General features: G+C 35.7%; 1 protein-coding gene across 4 annotated transcripts in view; it reads right to left on the bottom strand.

Moving 5' to 3' along the window:
* Positions 1-18369, bottom strand: part of LOC149654168 (prolyl endopeptidase FAP-like) — a 182928-nt gene that overhangs the window by 92019 nt on the left and 72540 nt on the right. For 3 of the 4 annotated variants that reach the window (XM_089845575.1, XM_089845574.1, XM_089845576.1), the window contains one exon: positions 17935-18199. Coding sequence is in view for 1 of the 4 variants with exons in the window: in XM_089845572.1 (XP_089701698.1) it covers positions 2281-2385 (105 nt within the window). In the remaining 3 variants the exon portion in view is untranslated. Of the gene's footprint in view, positions 1-2280; positions 2690-17934; positions 18200-18369 lie in introns of those variants that run through there. The other variant, XM_089845572.1, reaches the window with a different exon arrangement.

Genomic DNA, 18369 nt, shown 5'->3' with positions numbered 1-18369 from the left:
GGTATCTGTCTGTTTTGTGTGTGTGTGCTGGTGGTAGAGTTAGACTGGTACAAACAGTTTCCGCGGCTGCCAGTTCGAAAAAGGGATTTCTTATATTTAATTCCATCACATTTCTCTTTTTGTTTAAATCTTTTTCCGATCGATTCTTTTTTATTTTTTATCATTAGGTTTTTGGTTCATTTTTTATCGATATTATTTGAATAGTAAAGAAAAAAGAAAAGAAACCAACTAAAGTTGAAATTGCAAAGAAAATATTTGAATTAAAAAAAACTAATTTTTGCATAAACAAATACTTTCGTTTACTCTCTTAGAACCTTGGGAAGCTTTTATTGAATAATTCCGTGTAACAAGGTGCTAAGAGAGTGTGGAAATTTAGTGAAATAATATTAATTTTGATTTATTTTTAATGAATTGAAGATGCCAATTGCAAAAATAATTTAGGAATCAGTTTGATTTGGAGAAGAAAACGAAAAATTTGCAACAAACTTGTACGTGTACGCCTAGATCTGAAAAGCTAAAGACGTTACTACACGTTTACGTACAAGTTTGTCGCATTCTCTTTTACATATTTTCTGCTACAAATAAAATAATAATAAATAACATGCAAATTATGAAGAAAAAATGCGAGCTTACAAAATAAATGAAATTAAAAAAATTACAATATTAAAGATGTTGGAGGAAAGAAAACGGGTCGTCCTACACTGTACAATTTTTGTGTATCGATTGACCTAACATTTAAAATTGAAATAGAGTCGGGTTCGTAGGTATATCGTTTGAAATTCAACCACCATAGACGGGGGAGAGAGAGATAAATACCATTACGTCTAAAGTTTGAATCCCTCATTCCGTAACTGCAATAACAGTTAGAAGGATCCCCGAGAGTTACTCCGACCCGAGCAAGGGAGATGGGATTAATTCAGGCAAACATTCAAATTGCGAAACACTTTGGACGTATATTAAAGCTTTCCCCATTTGCCACCACCGCGATTCCGCGAACCAAACTCGAGATGCGAGGATACGACGCTACGCTACGCTTTGCGCCATGTGTCTTGGATAAATTTCTCCTCTCCGCTGCCGCCGCGATTACTATGCCTAGACTCGGAAGGTCTAGGAGTCTAGAACCTTAGAATAACCCCATCAACCCCGAGCGACCGAAAAAGGGCTAGCTTAGGCGTTGAGTGCAAACTGCAAAGCACTGCATGGCCCCAAAAATCCATATCCACGAGGTAAAACCGGGTAAAGTAAAACTAACATATTTTCCATTGAATGGTGGAAAAAACCAAGAAGGTCTCTTACTGAACAACCTTTTTTCGGTGGAAAACGTTTTCTAGTATGACTAGGAGATAAAAAACTTTATTGAACCCATCTAGGAGTGGAAAATTGATTCGTCAAAATATTAAATAGAAAATTGTGTTCTTTTTTAATAAAGTTAATGTGGAAACTGCATTTATTTGTTAGTAGGTGTTGTCAAGTTAATTAAATTTGCCTTGTATTCAGATTTCAGCGTATTTTTGGTAAAGATAACACCGTTATAAGGTAGTATATTAAAAATGATGGGGTTTAACCAGCCGTTTAAATGCGCATGATTTAGGTTCTAAATTTTAGTACTACTTTGCGTTCGTATAAAATGTATGGTTAAACGTGCCATTCATAATATAATATCAGTCTATATATGTTTTGTATCAGTGATCATTGAAAAGCATAAAAAATAAAACAGACTTTTTTTTCTCGGTAAAATTTCTTTCAAAAAATATTTTTTATTTAAATATATTTATATAGCAACAAAGCAAAATAATAATACAAATTGAAATATAATTCGGAAAAGCAGTTTATTCGTAAAATATTTTAATAATTTAATAATAAAAATTGTAATAAAGAGCAAACAAGTCCGGAGATGGTATTATATTATTAATAATAATATATTATAAATTAATTTGGAAAAGATGCACAGATGAATTAAAATGTACAAGAAATACCTTTTACGAACTGAACCGTACCGTACCGTATAAAATCCACGATTGTTTTTGCGTTTATTATTATTATTATTATTATATTTTTTTCAAATATTGAAAAGTACGATTTATCGACGGTGTTTAAAATTCTCCAGTATCCGCGGAAGGAAAATTTCGCGTAATTTCGCTACAGACTACGTAGGTACATACGTATTGATCAAAGGCTCGGGTATTCCGGTATATTTGTTAGTGTGTGAGAATTTCAAAGGTAGATTTTTTCAAGATATAGAGATAATTTTTTCCATTGGAAATTTAGAATGGCACCCACCTCCATATCATCCATGTCGGTAGTTTTGGGTTTAGAGGAGCCTCCGCCCCTAGGGGGCATACGGGCCGTCGAATCTTTACCGGTAGCCGAGGCTCCATAGTTCATCTTGGCGCTCTTTTAAGGGTAGGGAACGAATACGGGGAAAACGATGCACGCGCACAAGACAAGAGAGAGAACGAGAGAGTAGAAAACGGAGTAAGGCCGAAGGAGCTCCGCGCTACTATTCCGGGCGGCCGCTCAGATGCCAATGCACAAAAATCTTTATCCGCAACTACGTTGCCCCATCCACGTTAGAGGAGTCAGGATAGAGAGGGGTGTGGCGCCCCCGAAAAGGGGGAACAAACTCAGTCCTCCGCTCCACTTGGACTATACACAAGGTCCCCCAAAAGCTGCTGGGCTATAGGACCTCGGATCGGTACGAAAACGGAGGCGGTGGAACATGGACTGGTGTAAAAGGTTCAAAAACTCCCAGCTATGACACTCCATAATGCGGGTTCAATTTGAACCGTCCAACTAGTCAATATTAATTCAAACTCGATGCCAACGATTGCAAAATACATGTCGAATTTTGATACGAAACAGCAAGGTTTCTAGGATGAAAGCATCCATTTCAAATGTTGATAGCAATAATTTTAAAAATTATGAGTGGAATAGGATGACTTGGTGAGTTTTTCTTTCATTTGCTGGGTGTCTTCAGTCAGTTGGACCGACAGCACTTTCGTAGAATAACCAATCAATTACGCGAATGATGGCGTATTGCATTAATTCATAATTCAGCATAACTTTAAATTATATTTGACCATTGATCATTGAATGATATACTTCTCCCCGAGTCACAGTAGAAGAGAAGTGAAGTTTTTGTTACAAATCCTTGACGTTTCAGAACAGCTCGGACACTTAAGTACCCCTTGACGCCGAAGAAATTCTCTAATACGTCTAATAATCATTCCGTTTCTTTAGGACGATATCATTCTTCAGTTTTTCCCCGATCGGACATGAATAATAACCACGCCTTTTTTAGCAAACGATCGTCCAATCGGACCATTTGATCGATGTATTCTCGCGCAAAACCATCGGTGCATGTTTGAGACCAAGGCATAGCGTTGGAGGAACAGAACCGCCATAGTCGTGCCTCTGGCAAGAATCATTCTACTCTCTTTTTTATTTCCTTCCAACAATTCTTTACTTCATTTTTGGTCCTCTTTTTCAATACTATAGAGGGTTGCTTGCTCCTCTCTCTCTCGTACGTGTAAGGTCGGACGAAAAAAATGAAAAAGTTTTTCGCATTTTCTTGGCTCCAAGTCAAGTCCAGTTTTCTACTTCTAGAGCTGATGGTCTTCTTTTTCTTTTTAAGATTTACATCAACGCGGAACACAGAGCTATGGATCTATATATAGGCTAAAAGATGCGGATAAAGCCTTAGGCCACGCCCTATCCAAATTGTTCCTTTTAGACATAGTTTATACCATCCGAAGAATGCAATGACATCAATTGAAAACGGTAGACATTTTATGACTTCGACATAGAATAGTTTTTCCAAAGGTATCACCCTTGCATTGTAAAGAGAATTTGGGATGTCCAAATTGTTTCTTAGAATAGCATCGTTAATATTTTCAATTTCCACAAGAATATTCTCTAAACCAGTAAATACATAGTTTTTATTTACGGTTTTCACAGAATTTTATTATTGATATGTGATCTGGAAGATCGGTGTATTTCGTTTACATCAAACGTACACGTGTTTACAATAATATTAGGAACTTATTCTTGGATTCGTTGTATAAACTCATGATATCACGCGAGACATCATGCAACATTTTAACATTAGATCCGATATGTACTGCGCGTACAAAAAACGGTGGTAGGACAGAAGTAGGACCACCCAATGAACCCGCTATATACTTCTGTTCAACCACCATTTTTGGAACACCCTATTTTTCCAAATATCAATCTGTAAGCACAACGCCATTTATACCTCAGTACGCGCTGCAAGTTTGGATTGACATAGGCTTATATCTTGATAACAGAGTTGGATGACGTGGAAACGACGTGAAATCGAAGTCAAAAGAGCGGATAATTTTCTTCAACGGGTTATATGGGGCGCGAGCTATGGGTCTTGTATCTAAGCTTTGTCACGTATATTTGTTGCGGGCACCATCTTATTTAATAAAATGAAAAGAGGTTTTTAATAATCTTAGTGTCTTATCTCAACAGATAGAGATTGGAAAAACCTTTAACTGTGGACCAGTGGCCAACCAATTTGAAAATTGATAAGTCTCATATACTGTGTAATCCTTCAGATTTATTAAAAATTCTCCGTCACCTGTCAAAACTTGAGTCGCGCCACTCCATTCATTTTTCACGCACGAATAACTTTATTCGATGAAATTATATTTTTAGCTTTTTAAGAAAAGAGCTGACAACCTATTTTAGATGAAAATGACCAGTACCAAAGTCGCCGTTGATTGATTACTCACCATCTCTATTATATATAGATACATATATATACAATTGGACCAGAAATAATACAGATCAGCGTCAACCCTATTTTCGTTTATAGTTATAGTTATATAAAATAAGATAGAGAATTTTATTTTATTTGAAAATCTTCAGACAAACTTCCAAGAAAATATTAGTTGTGACATAAGTTTGTTAGATAGTAACATAAAAGTTTGTCGTGGTTAACAAAAGCATTATTAAGTATAAAATTGGTTACAATTTTATACCAAAAACAACTAAATTACTATAGAGTTAAGAAAAATATGAATCTGATAAAATATATACATAGCTGTATTGCGGGTTGGAGTTTTACAGGGGCCGGTAGGAAATACATTAACAGCTTTACCCCTGGAAGCTGGCACCCCAAAATTTAAATACTTCAACAAATAACAGTCTCTTAATTTACTCTGAATAATTAATTTGAATGTATTAATATTTATTAAGACTTATACCAGAATACAACTAAATTCCACAAAATTAAAAAAAAATGAAGAATTTTATGAAATATATCACACACAGATGTATTGCGGGTTGGAGTTTTACAGGGGCCGGTAGAAAATACATTATCGGCTTTACCCCTGGAAGTTGGCAATACACTTTAACAAAAAACAGTCGAAATTTAATTATTGTGAATAATTTAATATTCATTAAGCCTTTGTTTTGAACATTGAACACTTACAGAATTTATCTTATACACTTATGTCATGATTACGGGGTCTGAATGGCGACAAATTGACAAAATTTTATTTATGTTTTCCTTACATTTTTCGATAAAGAGAAAGTGAACCGAAAGATATAATTCACTCAGAACTTTAGCTTTATCAATAATTAAATAGCGCGAAACTTCAAAATCCAAAAAGACCTAACGAATTTTCAAATTTTTTAGGGGTATTTCTACTAGTTAGTTAGAATTATTCGACCCTTGTTATTTCATCATCCCTAGCTGCAACTTCTCATCCAGCCATGAAAGTCCTCCAGCAATCAAATTCTAAAAAGGTCCTACCCTTTAAAGAACATATCCTTGGAAAAACACCAGAAATTGCCGATAATATAAGAAGTAATTTTTACCCTCTTTTAATCATCAATATCTGATGCATTGCCGGGAATTCCGGCTCTTAAAGCGCGGAAGCCCATGGGACAGGAGGGAGAAGATGAGAGTCTCAAGGACATGTCTCTTAAGGGCGACATCTAGGGGAAATAAAAGGCGGAACAAATTGGGGTCATACGTTGTTCGCGTCGTTAACTATGGGATCCACGGAAAAAGGAATATAAATCTAGATTCGAATTCGAAGCGTCTTATAGAACTCCCTCCGTTTCACACGGTTGACGTTCCGATTAATGATCCGACCTATCCCCGCCTGGACCGTCCGGACCCGCAGTACCATTTCAAAATGAATACTAAAGAAAAGAGCACTTACTACGAAGCCTTCAAGGCTTAACTGTATAATTTCAGGGTAAAAATTAATTATATATACACTTTGTTATTAAGGCAGGGTTAAATTGCCGTGATCGCGTAGTTATCCGAGCTAAATATAGAGCTACAATTGCATAATATAACATCCACGCTTCAATGCTCCTAAGGCTAGAGTGTCGTCTCTTCCAGCGTACAATATAAAATGTGATATGGGGATACGTTTCGGTTTTTAAATTATAATTGCGGTTTTTTTTTGGTTTTTATTGTCATGGGGTTGTTACTCGTTTTACGGACGGATTCAAGCGACTAAAGATTGAACGAATTAAATATATAATTACTATACTATTTCAGATTCAGAGCAGTTAGACACCATCTCGCGTATATTAAATTTGTTCTTTATCATTCGATATACCGTATAAAATTATAAATATTTTGAATTGAACTATACGCATCTTTATACAGTATTATGAAAGATAACGCAATTAAGTTTAAGCATATTTGTAAAGTAGATGACGTTGGGGTATAAAATTCAATTGGACAAAAAGTAACACTTCCTCCCCCCTGATTGACAATTACAGATGGGTCTAACATCGTAAGTTTTGGTAAGTTAACTTAATTTCTCATATATTCTTTAATATTGCAGAAAAAAATACTTCAAATTGGAGAATTTATTATCAAATTATGTTTAAAAAAATTCGACCATAACCCTTTCAATAAATATTATTTCATTATCCAACCCATAATATAATGACACATTTTCTATAGCGTAAAAATAGTTCCTATATTTCCTTCTAATTTCATTAAATCATAAATATTAAAGGAGTAATACATTTTGCCATTTTCATCACCAAACTTCCTTTCTTTTCTTTTTTTTTTTATTTCAACAACTAGATTTTGGGGAAATCCATTTGGCTCATCGCCCTAACCCATTTCCATTTGCATATGCGGACGGATATCAGTAATAAAAAAAGGGTAAGATTTTGATCATTTTTCCGGTTTAAATTGGGGGTAAAACTTCCTTATTCCGTCTGCTGCTAAAAGTATTTCTCAATCTAAGAAATAGGTCCGACGAAATTTTTTTTTTTTTTTTGAAAATGACACCGGAACTTTTAGAAGTAGAGAATACGAGGATAGGAGTCTATAGCCACATTGCAGAGACAGTAGGACTAAAATATAAGAACCTAAGAGAGTATAATCTAATGGCCTTTCGAGCCCCAAAGTATATTTTTCCCTCCAAAGAGTCGTTCAGTCGGAAATCGATTTTTAAATTGTGGCATCCAAGAAAAGGGAGATAAAATGCTTGATGCTAGCCTGCAGCGTATATATTCTTTTTATCTTACTTTATCTCTCGCGTTAGATAATATTATATTTCCTTTATCTCGCCTAACAGAGACAAACCTGCTAAAGATAATGTTTCACCCATTTAACGCTATTTTGGTCACCGACTTCTATTTTTAGATTACCAAAATCTCGTGAGAACTAAATGTCTAAAAATAATGGATCAATGAACCACGTACTCCCCATATAATCCTGAGAAAAAAACGTGGCTACAGAAACGGTTTTATAATTATATGCTTATTATATTTAATAAAAACAACTTAAATAAAAATAAACTCAATAATTATTTATGCCGATTTCTGAATTTTTTCTTGTAGCAGACGATTTTTTAAGTATTCAATAAACGGGCATAAGATTTAATAATTGAACGTTGATGCGTTTTCTTGATGTTCCCTTTAAATAAAACAGTTATATTTCGTATTTTGTAGACACAACTCTTCGTTTTCTCCTCCTGTTTTCTTGTTTATTCGAGGCAATTCACGTGTAGTTAGAATTGTAAGGCGCGGAAGATAAGAGACAGGGTTTCTATAGGGTAAGAAAAAGGCGGGAAACTCTTTTCCCGCCATACTAGTGTCTGGGCAATAAAAACTCTTTCTAAGAAAGGAAGAGAGACGGTGTAGAAAAGGTGTAGGCACACGTATTAAAGGCACGAGACACCTTTCAAGGCTTTTCTTATAGCCTTGGATGCTCGAGGCTCACAAAAGAAAGGAAAACCAGCCGTAAAAACAGGGAAATAACTTTTTAAAGAGATATAAAAACTTTGTTCAATCATTTAGTGTGATTTCCTCGGACCTGAGGCAAAAGTATTTTACGCTGTTTTACGAGTAAGCTAAAAGAAACGACTGACATTCAATTTTCATACACTTTAGAAGTTCCAAGAAAAAGGGAACAAAATTGGGCAAATTGTAAAAAAAAATACTTCAAACTCTGTTGTACTGTCTTAATTCAAAGTAAACGATGCTTTAATTATTTTTTCCTCGTTATGCAATTCGAATTATAAGTTGAAGTGATTAAAAGGAAATTGAAAAAACCGACAGACATAAGAAAAAGTTATTTTTGTAGCTAACTACCATAGTTTAGTTCAAATAAGGGTATCATTGTGTCAGTCGGTGCAGAAATAACGGTATCATAGTGTCATTAAGGGATAATTAGGTGAATGGGTCATTATACTCCCTTTAAAGACTGAAAAATAAATAGTAGATTTAGGCCTAAGACATTTGATCTTGAACTCTATAATTATAAACTCGACCTACTACCGTTTCAGTCTATTTAATCTAACTTTAAAACGTTCGAAAAAAGTTTTCAGTTTCGGTTATCGAGAGTTCGTAGGTCAATTAATTCAGCTGGTCAAAATATTACTAAGGTATCTCTAATACATTCTTCTACAGTAAGAAAATCCTTTAATTTGAGACAGTGCACCCTTTAAGGAACGCGGGGCAAAGATTGGTATTCTTCGAGGTCCGTTAAAAAGGACTTCGAAGCGCGCGAGGAGGGCACCGCCCTATCGCTTACCCAACATCCATCTCAATTTGTGACGTGTATGATTTAGGCAAAGAGAAACCTTTTACCCATCGCGACTGGCGAACGTCCGACCTTTTGTTTGAACAGGGAACATCGTTAACCGACGGGCGTTCCCCCTTACCAAAGGGCTATACAAACCCCCGCGATATAACCTCTTAGAAACCCCATGATAGTTGTTCCAGAGCTAAAGGGGGGAGGAGGAGGACATCTTAAGCTAAGCGTTGATATGGTATAGGGGTAAAGTTTTTGATTAATTCCAGAGAGTCCCGCTAGATCGCGTGAAATAATTACGTCCACCTAATTGCGACAGATATTCGAGGCTTCAGGCGCTAGGACCTTACTTGGTGATATTTATTTTCAGCTAGCCTTAATATGACTTTAAATAGACCGAATTTAAACGTCACTTATTCCTAAAGCGTTCGTTATCTGAATTTATTACAAGGTCATAGAGCCAACAGATTTTAAAATCGCATTAAGAAATAAGGTAAAGTTCATTTCTTGAAGTAAAATACCAACAAATGTCTGCTTTAAACAATAGGCCTTCCTAGAAAAGATACACAAGGTTTGGCCAAAGACAGAAATTGGCCTCCCACTGAGTGACGAAAACACTGAAAGGTTCAGTCTTTGTCCTCCGACTTCCGGTAGGTTATGATTGTAAATTCCAAGTTAAAGGCTTACAAGTCTCACCACACCCATTCATCAGATGATTTTCACGGGAAGTCTCGTGACAACCTAACACCACGTGACAATTAAGCTATTGGTCACAGTTTCCATTCCTTACTTTTATATTCTTTGTTTTGGTCTGTAGTCTTCCTTGAATATTTTTAATCAATAGCGAAAAATTGAAGGAATCCTGACCAGGGCGTCGACGAACCGCGAAGGGGAAAGACTTTCCAAGTCTCCGGGAATTAACAGAGCTCGGACAGACAGACTCTTTCAAACCGGCACTTTGGAAACCATTTCAAATACCTTTCGTTACGTTGCCATTTTGAAAGTAGCGAACCCTTCATTGTAACTATAGACTGAAAAGGTCTATACTAAGATTGGGGCGGTTTCCACCTAGAAACGCCTGATGCCTTGATCGAAGTGAAAAACGGTGAAGGAAAGCTATAGCTGTCGTTAAGTCTAATTCGGCGTAAGATAAAATAACTCCCAAAGGCATCATTATCACACCCTAGCAGAGCTTGCTTTGCTTTTCCACGCACGCCAAAAGTACAGTTCCCCTTTTTATACTTTCTTAATACTGACTCGAAGGCTTTGAAACCGATCATTGCTACACTCTTCAGCACAATTTGTGGATGACCAAGGCCTAACGAAAGGGTCGAATACAAAGTACTTTAAGGCTAGCCTACCAACCTTTTCTAGAGCATATATATATACTTATTTCTCAAATAAACCTCAACATGCAATACTGCCAGCATAAGTTCATAAGATATATTCCGTAAGTTTGTCACAGGTAACCGAATGCTTGTCATGAAGTGATTTAGGTCATAGATTCGAGGTAAAGCGACGCCTGGTGAGACACTTTCAAAGGCTTAGTACAGACTAAATACGGGGAGTTGGACTTCAAAACCGAGTGTAGTAGTTCTAGAACTAGCTCGAGTTGTAAGTCTCTAACATTACAAAGTACAGGAAGTGTCGTCATACTTATGGAACATATCTTATAAAATTGTGCTGCTAACTATAATTATTTCGTTATAATCTAAAACGTTTCGGCGTATACTTTCAACAATATTCTTTAGTTACAAACTAGGTTATACTCTCATTGTAATTTATTTAGGCACGTGTAGGAGTGTAGGCCTATATTGAAACAATATAATTAGGTAAAGATTAATAACTACGTGATTCATTACTCGGGTAAAATGAGACGCGAAATTTCACAAAGGGAGAGAAAGTCGCCCCAAAAATGAACTTTACGGTGTATACTACGCTAAATTTCCAAAATTACTGACATAGCGACGTAATTTGGCGGCACGAGATAGGGTAAGATCTAAAACAATAGAGGAGTCCCGCCTCATTTAGAGGCTTTTTCACTCGAATTCACGCGCAATCTTGACTCCCGTCTTCCGTATATAGCATTCCCATTATAATAAAGCATATGACAAAAGGCCAGGAGTATTTACTCAAACGTTTTCATCGAGATAGCCTATAAACAGAGAGAGAGTTTCGAAATAATCTTTGAAAGTGTTAAATCGGCCGTAGATGAAGAGGAGACAAAGGCTTCAGAAGTACCTAAAGCACGCAAGGCTATGACTGAAATCCCAACGTAACGTCTTAAATTCCCTCCCTAAAACATTTAATTAAATTAGTTAAGAGGATAAATATAAAGTCCAAGTTAGGGCACACCGTCCTAAATAAAGCTCCTGCAAAATTTTGATGAAACGAAACATTTTACATATTTTAAGTTGAAAATGTTGTATACGCCAAGATAAAATATAACAGGGGTGAAATCCTCTTAAATTCCATCATTAAACGAGGTTTAATGCAAAAATGAAGTATCTACTCATTAAAGAAAATGTAATCAAGGAAGTTAGGCATAATGTAGATGGAATATTTTTTCAGACAACGCGAGCTTGTTCAAAAATCTTTCATATAATCTAATTAATCATTAAACTCATTAAGAAATTTCAATTATTCGGCTTCTTTGATCTTAAGAGTTTATAATTTGATTAAAACCTTATCTCGATCCAAAATATTAATATTTATTCATAATAAAAGGTTTCGTATGTCATTCAACACAACCAACCAAACCATTCTTGGGAAGCACTATGTAACATTAGGAAAAATCTAATAAGCCTTTTGAAAACGGGGATATGTCTCGGATGTTATTCCAAAGGATAGGAATTCAAATTAAAGAGCGTGGTTCTCCAGGAGGATTCCATCCCTTTCCAACACACCACGACCTTATGTCTACAAAATGCATTGCTATAGGCATTAGTTGTAAAAATGCAAGACATGGTAAAACGTGGTTGCTACTTTGAGCGAAGAGTCTAGGCTTATAAATGAGCAACAAAACTAAAATATCTCAAACTTCCAGGCGCTTTAGTTAATCGTAGGATAAAGAATAAATACCATTATCCAATGAGCAACTTCTTCGGATGGATAAATGCCGACTTAACATCGTGAAGTAATAGGTAAAGGCTTAAACCTGCAAAGAACATTTTCGCAGGGGCTCCTTGGACTTATGAAAAGCAAAATTAGGAACTTAGCATGACACTAAAATTGTAATTAAAAATGTAATTTAAGAGTAACGACAATAATGAATATAGTTCATTAATGCATAGTTTTCAGACTAAAAGGATTGATACAATTTTCAACAGGAGGCGAGGCTACTTGGCACGGTACTTTGTCCGTCAAGTAGCCAGGCCTCCAGGTGTAAATGGCATCTCTCATCCTAGTCTAAAAACAATGTATAAATGCAAAATCCTAATTTCCCCAGGTGTAATTATACATAAGAAATGTGAAAACATTCATTCGTTAAAATGCAATAAGGTTATGGTAATTTTTATGAAGATATTTTTAACAGAAGCTAACTAGAAATTTAAAAAATAAATTTCATATTCATTCGAGGCTTGAATAAATTCATTGCAGGTTTATATATAAGTTGCGCGGACATATCAGATCTAATAAAGGAAAATTCGCTTGCCTAAGCCTATTTCTTTGGCACGTTGCCCGCGAATTTAGGCAATGGGGTAAAACGAGGGAAGGGGGAAGGTTTGGGTTTAATGACGAAACACTCCATCCTATATTATATAAGTTCTAGCTCCAACGTGTAGAATTTCATTTTAAAGAAAATCTTGTAAAAGAATAAAGCTTCAAGTTTCACTTTTAAGAAAGCTTATATAAGACAATTTGGCAAGGTCGCCTGTATGTTATAAAATAAAAGGACCGGAAATTTATTTTAATTACTTTATAATAGAGACTTTTAAGCTTATTTAAACACTAGTTAAGAAAAGGAACAAATGTAATTTAATTTAATTTTCTCTCAAGTTTGTTCAACACATTCTTTCGAAATGTTTTGCGCAATTTAAGACTAATGCTTTGTTTGGGTTCTCGGCAGGTTTTTTTATTTTTCATCAATGAAAATTCTCGAATCTTTAATGGGTCCTTGCATAAATTAACTTAAAAATAAAATATCAAATTGCTTATCACTTCAACAGAACACTAGAACTGCAAAAACTAATTTCGTTTTAACACCAATGAATAAAATACAACTTTGTACGGCTCAATTTCAACTATATATATTTTGACATATCATACACAACACTGCATACCCAAAGTTGTCGCATACGACGACTCGACGTGTCAAGGCGGCTATTTAGTTTTTTTCTGAAAATTTTCAACGCGTGTTCAGACTACGTTTCTACTTTTGAAGAATGTGTCTGTGTTGCTAACGTTGTCCGAGCGAAATATGCCTTTCCTTTTCTAAAACGACAAAGGCCCAAATCTATCGAATAGAATACAGTCGGAGAGACTGAGTAGTAAGGAGAAGAAGACAATTTTCTGGTGCACCAAAAATAGTTTTCCCAAAGCGCCCTCCAGAAACAAAAGGGAAGCAAACAAAAAACCTGGCAACATTGAGTTGGTTCCCATGCAGCACGAAACAAAAAACTATATAGGAAAGAATCAAATCGGAAATCCTAAGAATGTTTAATGATAATGTAGCATTTAGAGATTAGGTTAAATCAACTCGAGTATAATGTAGCTATAGTTTCACCAACTACTTGAAAAATAAACAATAAATTGTTGCATTAAATTAGAAATCATTGTCAAAATCAGTTTCTTCATTAAAATATATATTTATCTGAACATTCATGGAGCGATGAAACAATTTACTCATGATATGGGGATACAAAAAAGAAAGAGGAGTGACACTAGATCCCTACTCATCGCTAGCGACAAAAACGTATCTCCCATACCAAATGACCAATTTCGTTTAGTGGGGATGTCCCTGGCATTTTGATATGTCAACGACTCTGCTATGTGCTTTTTATACCAACACCTTATTGGTTGGGATAAAAATAAACCAAATACGTAGATTATTTTTATTTTGGAGAACCCTTCATTGACGTGTAATTAACTCTATAAACAGAAGGTTTTGGTTTAATTGAAATATCATATTCAGCAACGTTGTTGTCTTGCTGGAATATGTGCGTATTTAAAAAAACATTATTAGGTCTTCTTCTCTGGTATTGTTGGCTTTAACTTCAGTTACAAACGTAGCCCAATCTAGAACTCTACCCCTAAACACGTATTAAGCAATTTTTAAATATCTTAACATTTATTCTCGTGAAATCAATGTTTTGATGAAATTCCCGCTTCGTTTCATACTCGTGAAATTAGCCAAAACCCAAAAATATAGTAAAAGACAGAAAATTATGGCATATACCATAAATTGAGCGTTCTTCATCATTTTGGATTGAGTTACTTTTTAATAATGAAGAAGATAACCTAAAAAAGTATGCTTTAAAACAATCAACATGCCAGGGAGTTCATTTAAGCGCCTAATTTTACCCCTTAACTGTATATACACTGCCTTCGCCAAGGCTTAATGCCTAATGCTTTCCAAAAATATCGTAAACCTAATTGGCGTATCGAGTTAGTGAAGCGTTACGTTCGATGAAAAATAAAACCCTAATTCTCAACTTCTGAAGCGGTCTCTTTCTCTCTCTCTCGCTCGCTCTGGTCTTAATTACCCCCACCTTGCAGGCATTTTAGCCTTTTAATTAAAAGCTATTAATCACACGCTAGCCTCGTGCTTCAAATTGTGGCTCAGCCACAATCCACGCTCTCGCGTCTTTGACTAAGGTTTAAAATAAATGAAAAATGAGTAAACAGAGCCTGATGAATCTTTTGAAGCAAAGAAAATATAGACCTACCAAGAAATTAAAAGATGTCGGCATATTTAAGAAGTACAAGCATAAAGTCTGTTTATACTTAGCAGGAAAATTACCTAAGTGACCTAACCCAGAGATGTAAAAAAACTGGCTAGAGTTTAAAGAGAAAGAAAATCTAGTGGGAAAAATATATGCAATCGTCATTCGGAATATGTTTACTATTCTTCAGAGAGTCATTTAGTAGATTTCCTTCAAACCTTAGTTTTCATTCTTCCTTTTTAATTAAATGACAAAATTTCGATAAATTAAGTACAAAGGGTGTTGAAAAGTTTCTGGATAATTTGCATATTGATAACCCGAATTACCATGTTTTAACTTTTTTAATTTATACCGTCGCGAACTCGTAAATCATTTGAATTTTGGTGATTATAAAAATAAAATTACTTAATTCTGCTTAGCCTTTTAATAGATATGGGAAAAATTGCAGCCCTTCTTCGACGAAATTATGCTGGAGAAAAAAAAACAAGCCATGGTCCTTTTCTGTCATATCGATTTTTAGCAAAAACGCCCTAAAAATTACCCGATATTGTACTTCTAATTAGTGACTATAAATAGACTTTCTCCTTCTTAGCATTTTCAGAAAAAATATTTTATGTAAAAATTCACTTTTCGGTTTCAGAATTTCTAATATTCATTATATTGTGTTGCTAACAAAACTATGAATGTATGAGCCAAATTTAGACCAAATATCCCGTGACCAAAACATTGGAAAGTTTCGTGTTTCCACCTCATTTACGACAATATTGGCATAAGTCCAGAATGTGGAATACAAGGGAATTTATTCGATATTTCATTCAACTCAACAGGGCATTGGCCCATTCTGGATATTCGTGGTGACGTTACTTGCCCCAATACGCAATTACATTCGCACCAAAAACGGGTACATAAAAAGCGGTCAAACATACGCCACCTAAACCTTTTCGAAATAGCAAAATTTTCAACTCCAAAAATATGGTCAACTCTTTAAAGATGCCGAGCATTAAGTAATTAGGCTTGAAAAAGTCAAGGAGAACAAATATATAATCCAACATATCGTCCGTTTCCGTAATCACGTGTTCATGCGCCCTCTATCGCCGGTATTTTATGAACCAATCAGAAGTATAGTACGGGGATTACGATTTTACGAACAACTCGGGAACAAGAGATAAGGTAAGAGAGAGGGAGAGAGAAGGAATGTCAATCCTACCTCCAACTCTTCCTGTAAAGCTTCGACAGCCGTTTGACCTTGTGACCCTTGTTTATTGTCTTGATTCGCGGGTTTTCTTTGTTGTTGCGAACCCATCCTCCCACTTCCCCCTCCTCCTCCATGATCGTTGGATCCCCCGCTGTAATTCATAGAGATATTTTGTTTTTCCAATGGTAAGTTCCTAAACTAAAAATCTACCGAAGAGCCTACTTATTGTATCATATAAAACAATCGTGATTTGAATGGGCAGAAAACCTGCCCCCGCTGGCGCCCTACCCGCCGACGCGTCTAGAACGCGGTACGGCTTCCGTATCAACGGATTTCGGTAGCCCACTTCTATACCTCAGGCCCCACCACCCCGGTCCCTTTTATCCCCCTACGAATGAAGTTAGGCCCGCTAGACGGAGGATGGTGTATTGAAAGAGACGCTAGCTGTGGCCCCTATCTCTGCCCGTACCAAAACTAAGGTCCGAATTCGCCAAATACCTCCTAAGAGTCTCCTTCCCCGCACTGCAGTCGATCCTGACTGGCGCGTGAACCACGTGACTATAGTTTGAGCCTCTTAGAACCAATACGGACTAGTTCATCCACAATGGATATTATCATTGGGTATCGTTGCGCCGTAGAGTTGTTGGCGGTATAAATTGCGTTTCTCCTCTAATATACCTAGCAAACTCTCAGACCGGCGCAGTACTATTTACTCCCAAATGAAAAATTTTACCAGAGAAGTTTGAAAACAGAGCGCGCGTTTTCATAATACAACTTCCGTATTTTGATAGTGTAGAAAAGAAGGTTTAAATTGCTGAAAAAGAATTACTTCGGCTTCATGCCATCTTAGTGCAAGAGTTAAAAGAATTTAAGCTATAGCGTTTTAAAGATTATTTTTCGAATTTCGAATTTCAATTTTCGTATTGAGATTAGGATTCAGGAGAATTGGAAAATTACAATTTTTCATACTATTCTGAATTATTTAACCGAAATTGAATTCTAATACGCTCCGATACATTATACATAAATCTATTTTAAGTTCAGAATAATAAAATAACTCCGAGTTATTTTAAATTGAAACGCTGCTACATAGATACGTAAAAGTTTGATATAAACCCTCAAATTTTTCAGTTTGTTGGTTTTTGGAAGAGAAAATTCCGAGAAATGTCTTCACAGTGTGACATATTTCGCGTATAGGACTAAGCCTACTTTACCCAAGGGATCAATTCTAAAGAAAGGAACCAATAGAAACTTTCCATTTCACCTTCGCTAAAATTCCTGGTGTATATCCCCAAAGAAAGAAAAAAATAAAAAAAAAATTCCGTGGTATTAAAAAACGCCTTTTCAACCCCTTTACACCATCACCGGGATACAGTGGCGGTGCGTTTTTCACAAACTCGAATGAAATATGATTTCAATCGAAGCGAAAGAAATGGAAGAGACCAAAGAGAGGAAGAAAAAATATATACTATATATATATAAAATCTATTGCGGGAAAAAGTTTTCCAAGCGGGAACAAGAACAACATACGTTTTTCTCCCTCTGGCGGCCAGATGAAAAGTTTTCAATCAATCAATATTTTTTCCTTCTCAACTGTCTACGATGAAAAGCGTTAGGATATACCCCCTCCCCTCGAAAACAGGGCCATCAAGAACCATTGAACAGTTCGTTTAGTTCATTGGATATAATTATAAAACCCCTTTTCTTCTTAGAGAATTTGATTGTGGGACCATCACCAAATCCATTAACACATCAATGCATTTGACCCATTCTCTCACACAGGTGCGCGATGTAAATAATGTTATTCCTACCTTGGGTTGATATCTGGTAGATATTCTCGGTTCTCGAACAATTGCTTCCTGATTTCACTTTGGAGAGTTCAAGGAATTGCTAACGAGGCTTAATCAGTTATGTAAAACTGATGTAGAACTTCTCAACACTTCATATTTATCTCTCGTAAATGTCTGAAGGGTTCACGACTTGCAGATGGTCGCAACATCCATGATCTTACCATCTTCTCATACTTTGAAATCAGTTGAAAACTTCCGCAGCAAATAACGACTGAAGTAATGAAATCTGCAAAGAAAAAGGAATTGAAATTTAAATTGAAAAATAAAAACCAGCAAAAGCCTCTGATGAATCATACTAATAAAATTTGTAACAATGTTTTTGAGAGCTGAACTATAGCACGCCCCATGCAGTTACTATTTTAAATCAATTATTGTTTTACCTAATATTTCAAAACC

Source organism: Phalangium opilio, unplaced genomic scaffold (genome assembly GCF_054372755.1).
Source record: "Phalangium opilio isolate 3A_F unplaced genomic scaffold, DU_Popi_V2 ptg000079l_1, whole genome shotgun sequence".
NCBI classification, from domain to species: Eukaryota; Metazoa; Arthropoda; class Arachnida; order Opiliones; family Phalangiidae; genus Phalangium; species Phalangium opilio.
Note: the sequence above shows the minus strand (reverse complement) of the source record. Positions and strands in the feature narration are given on the sequence as shown.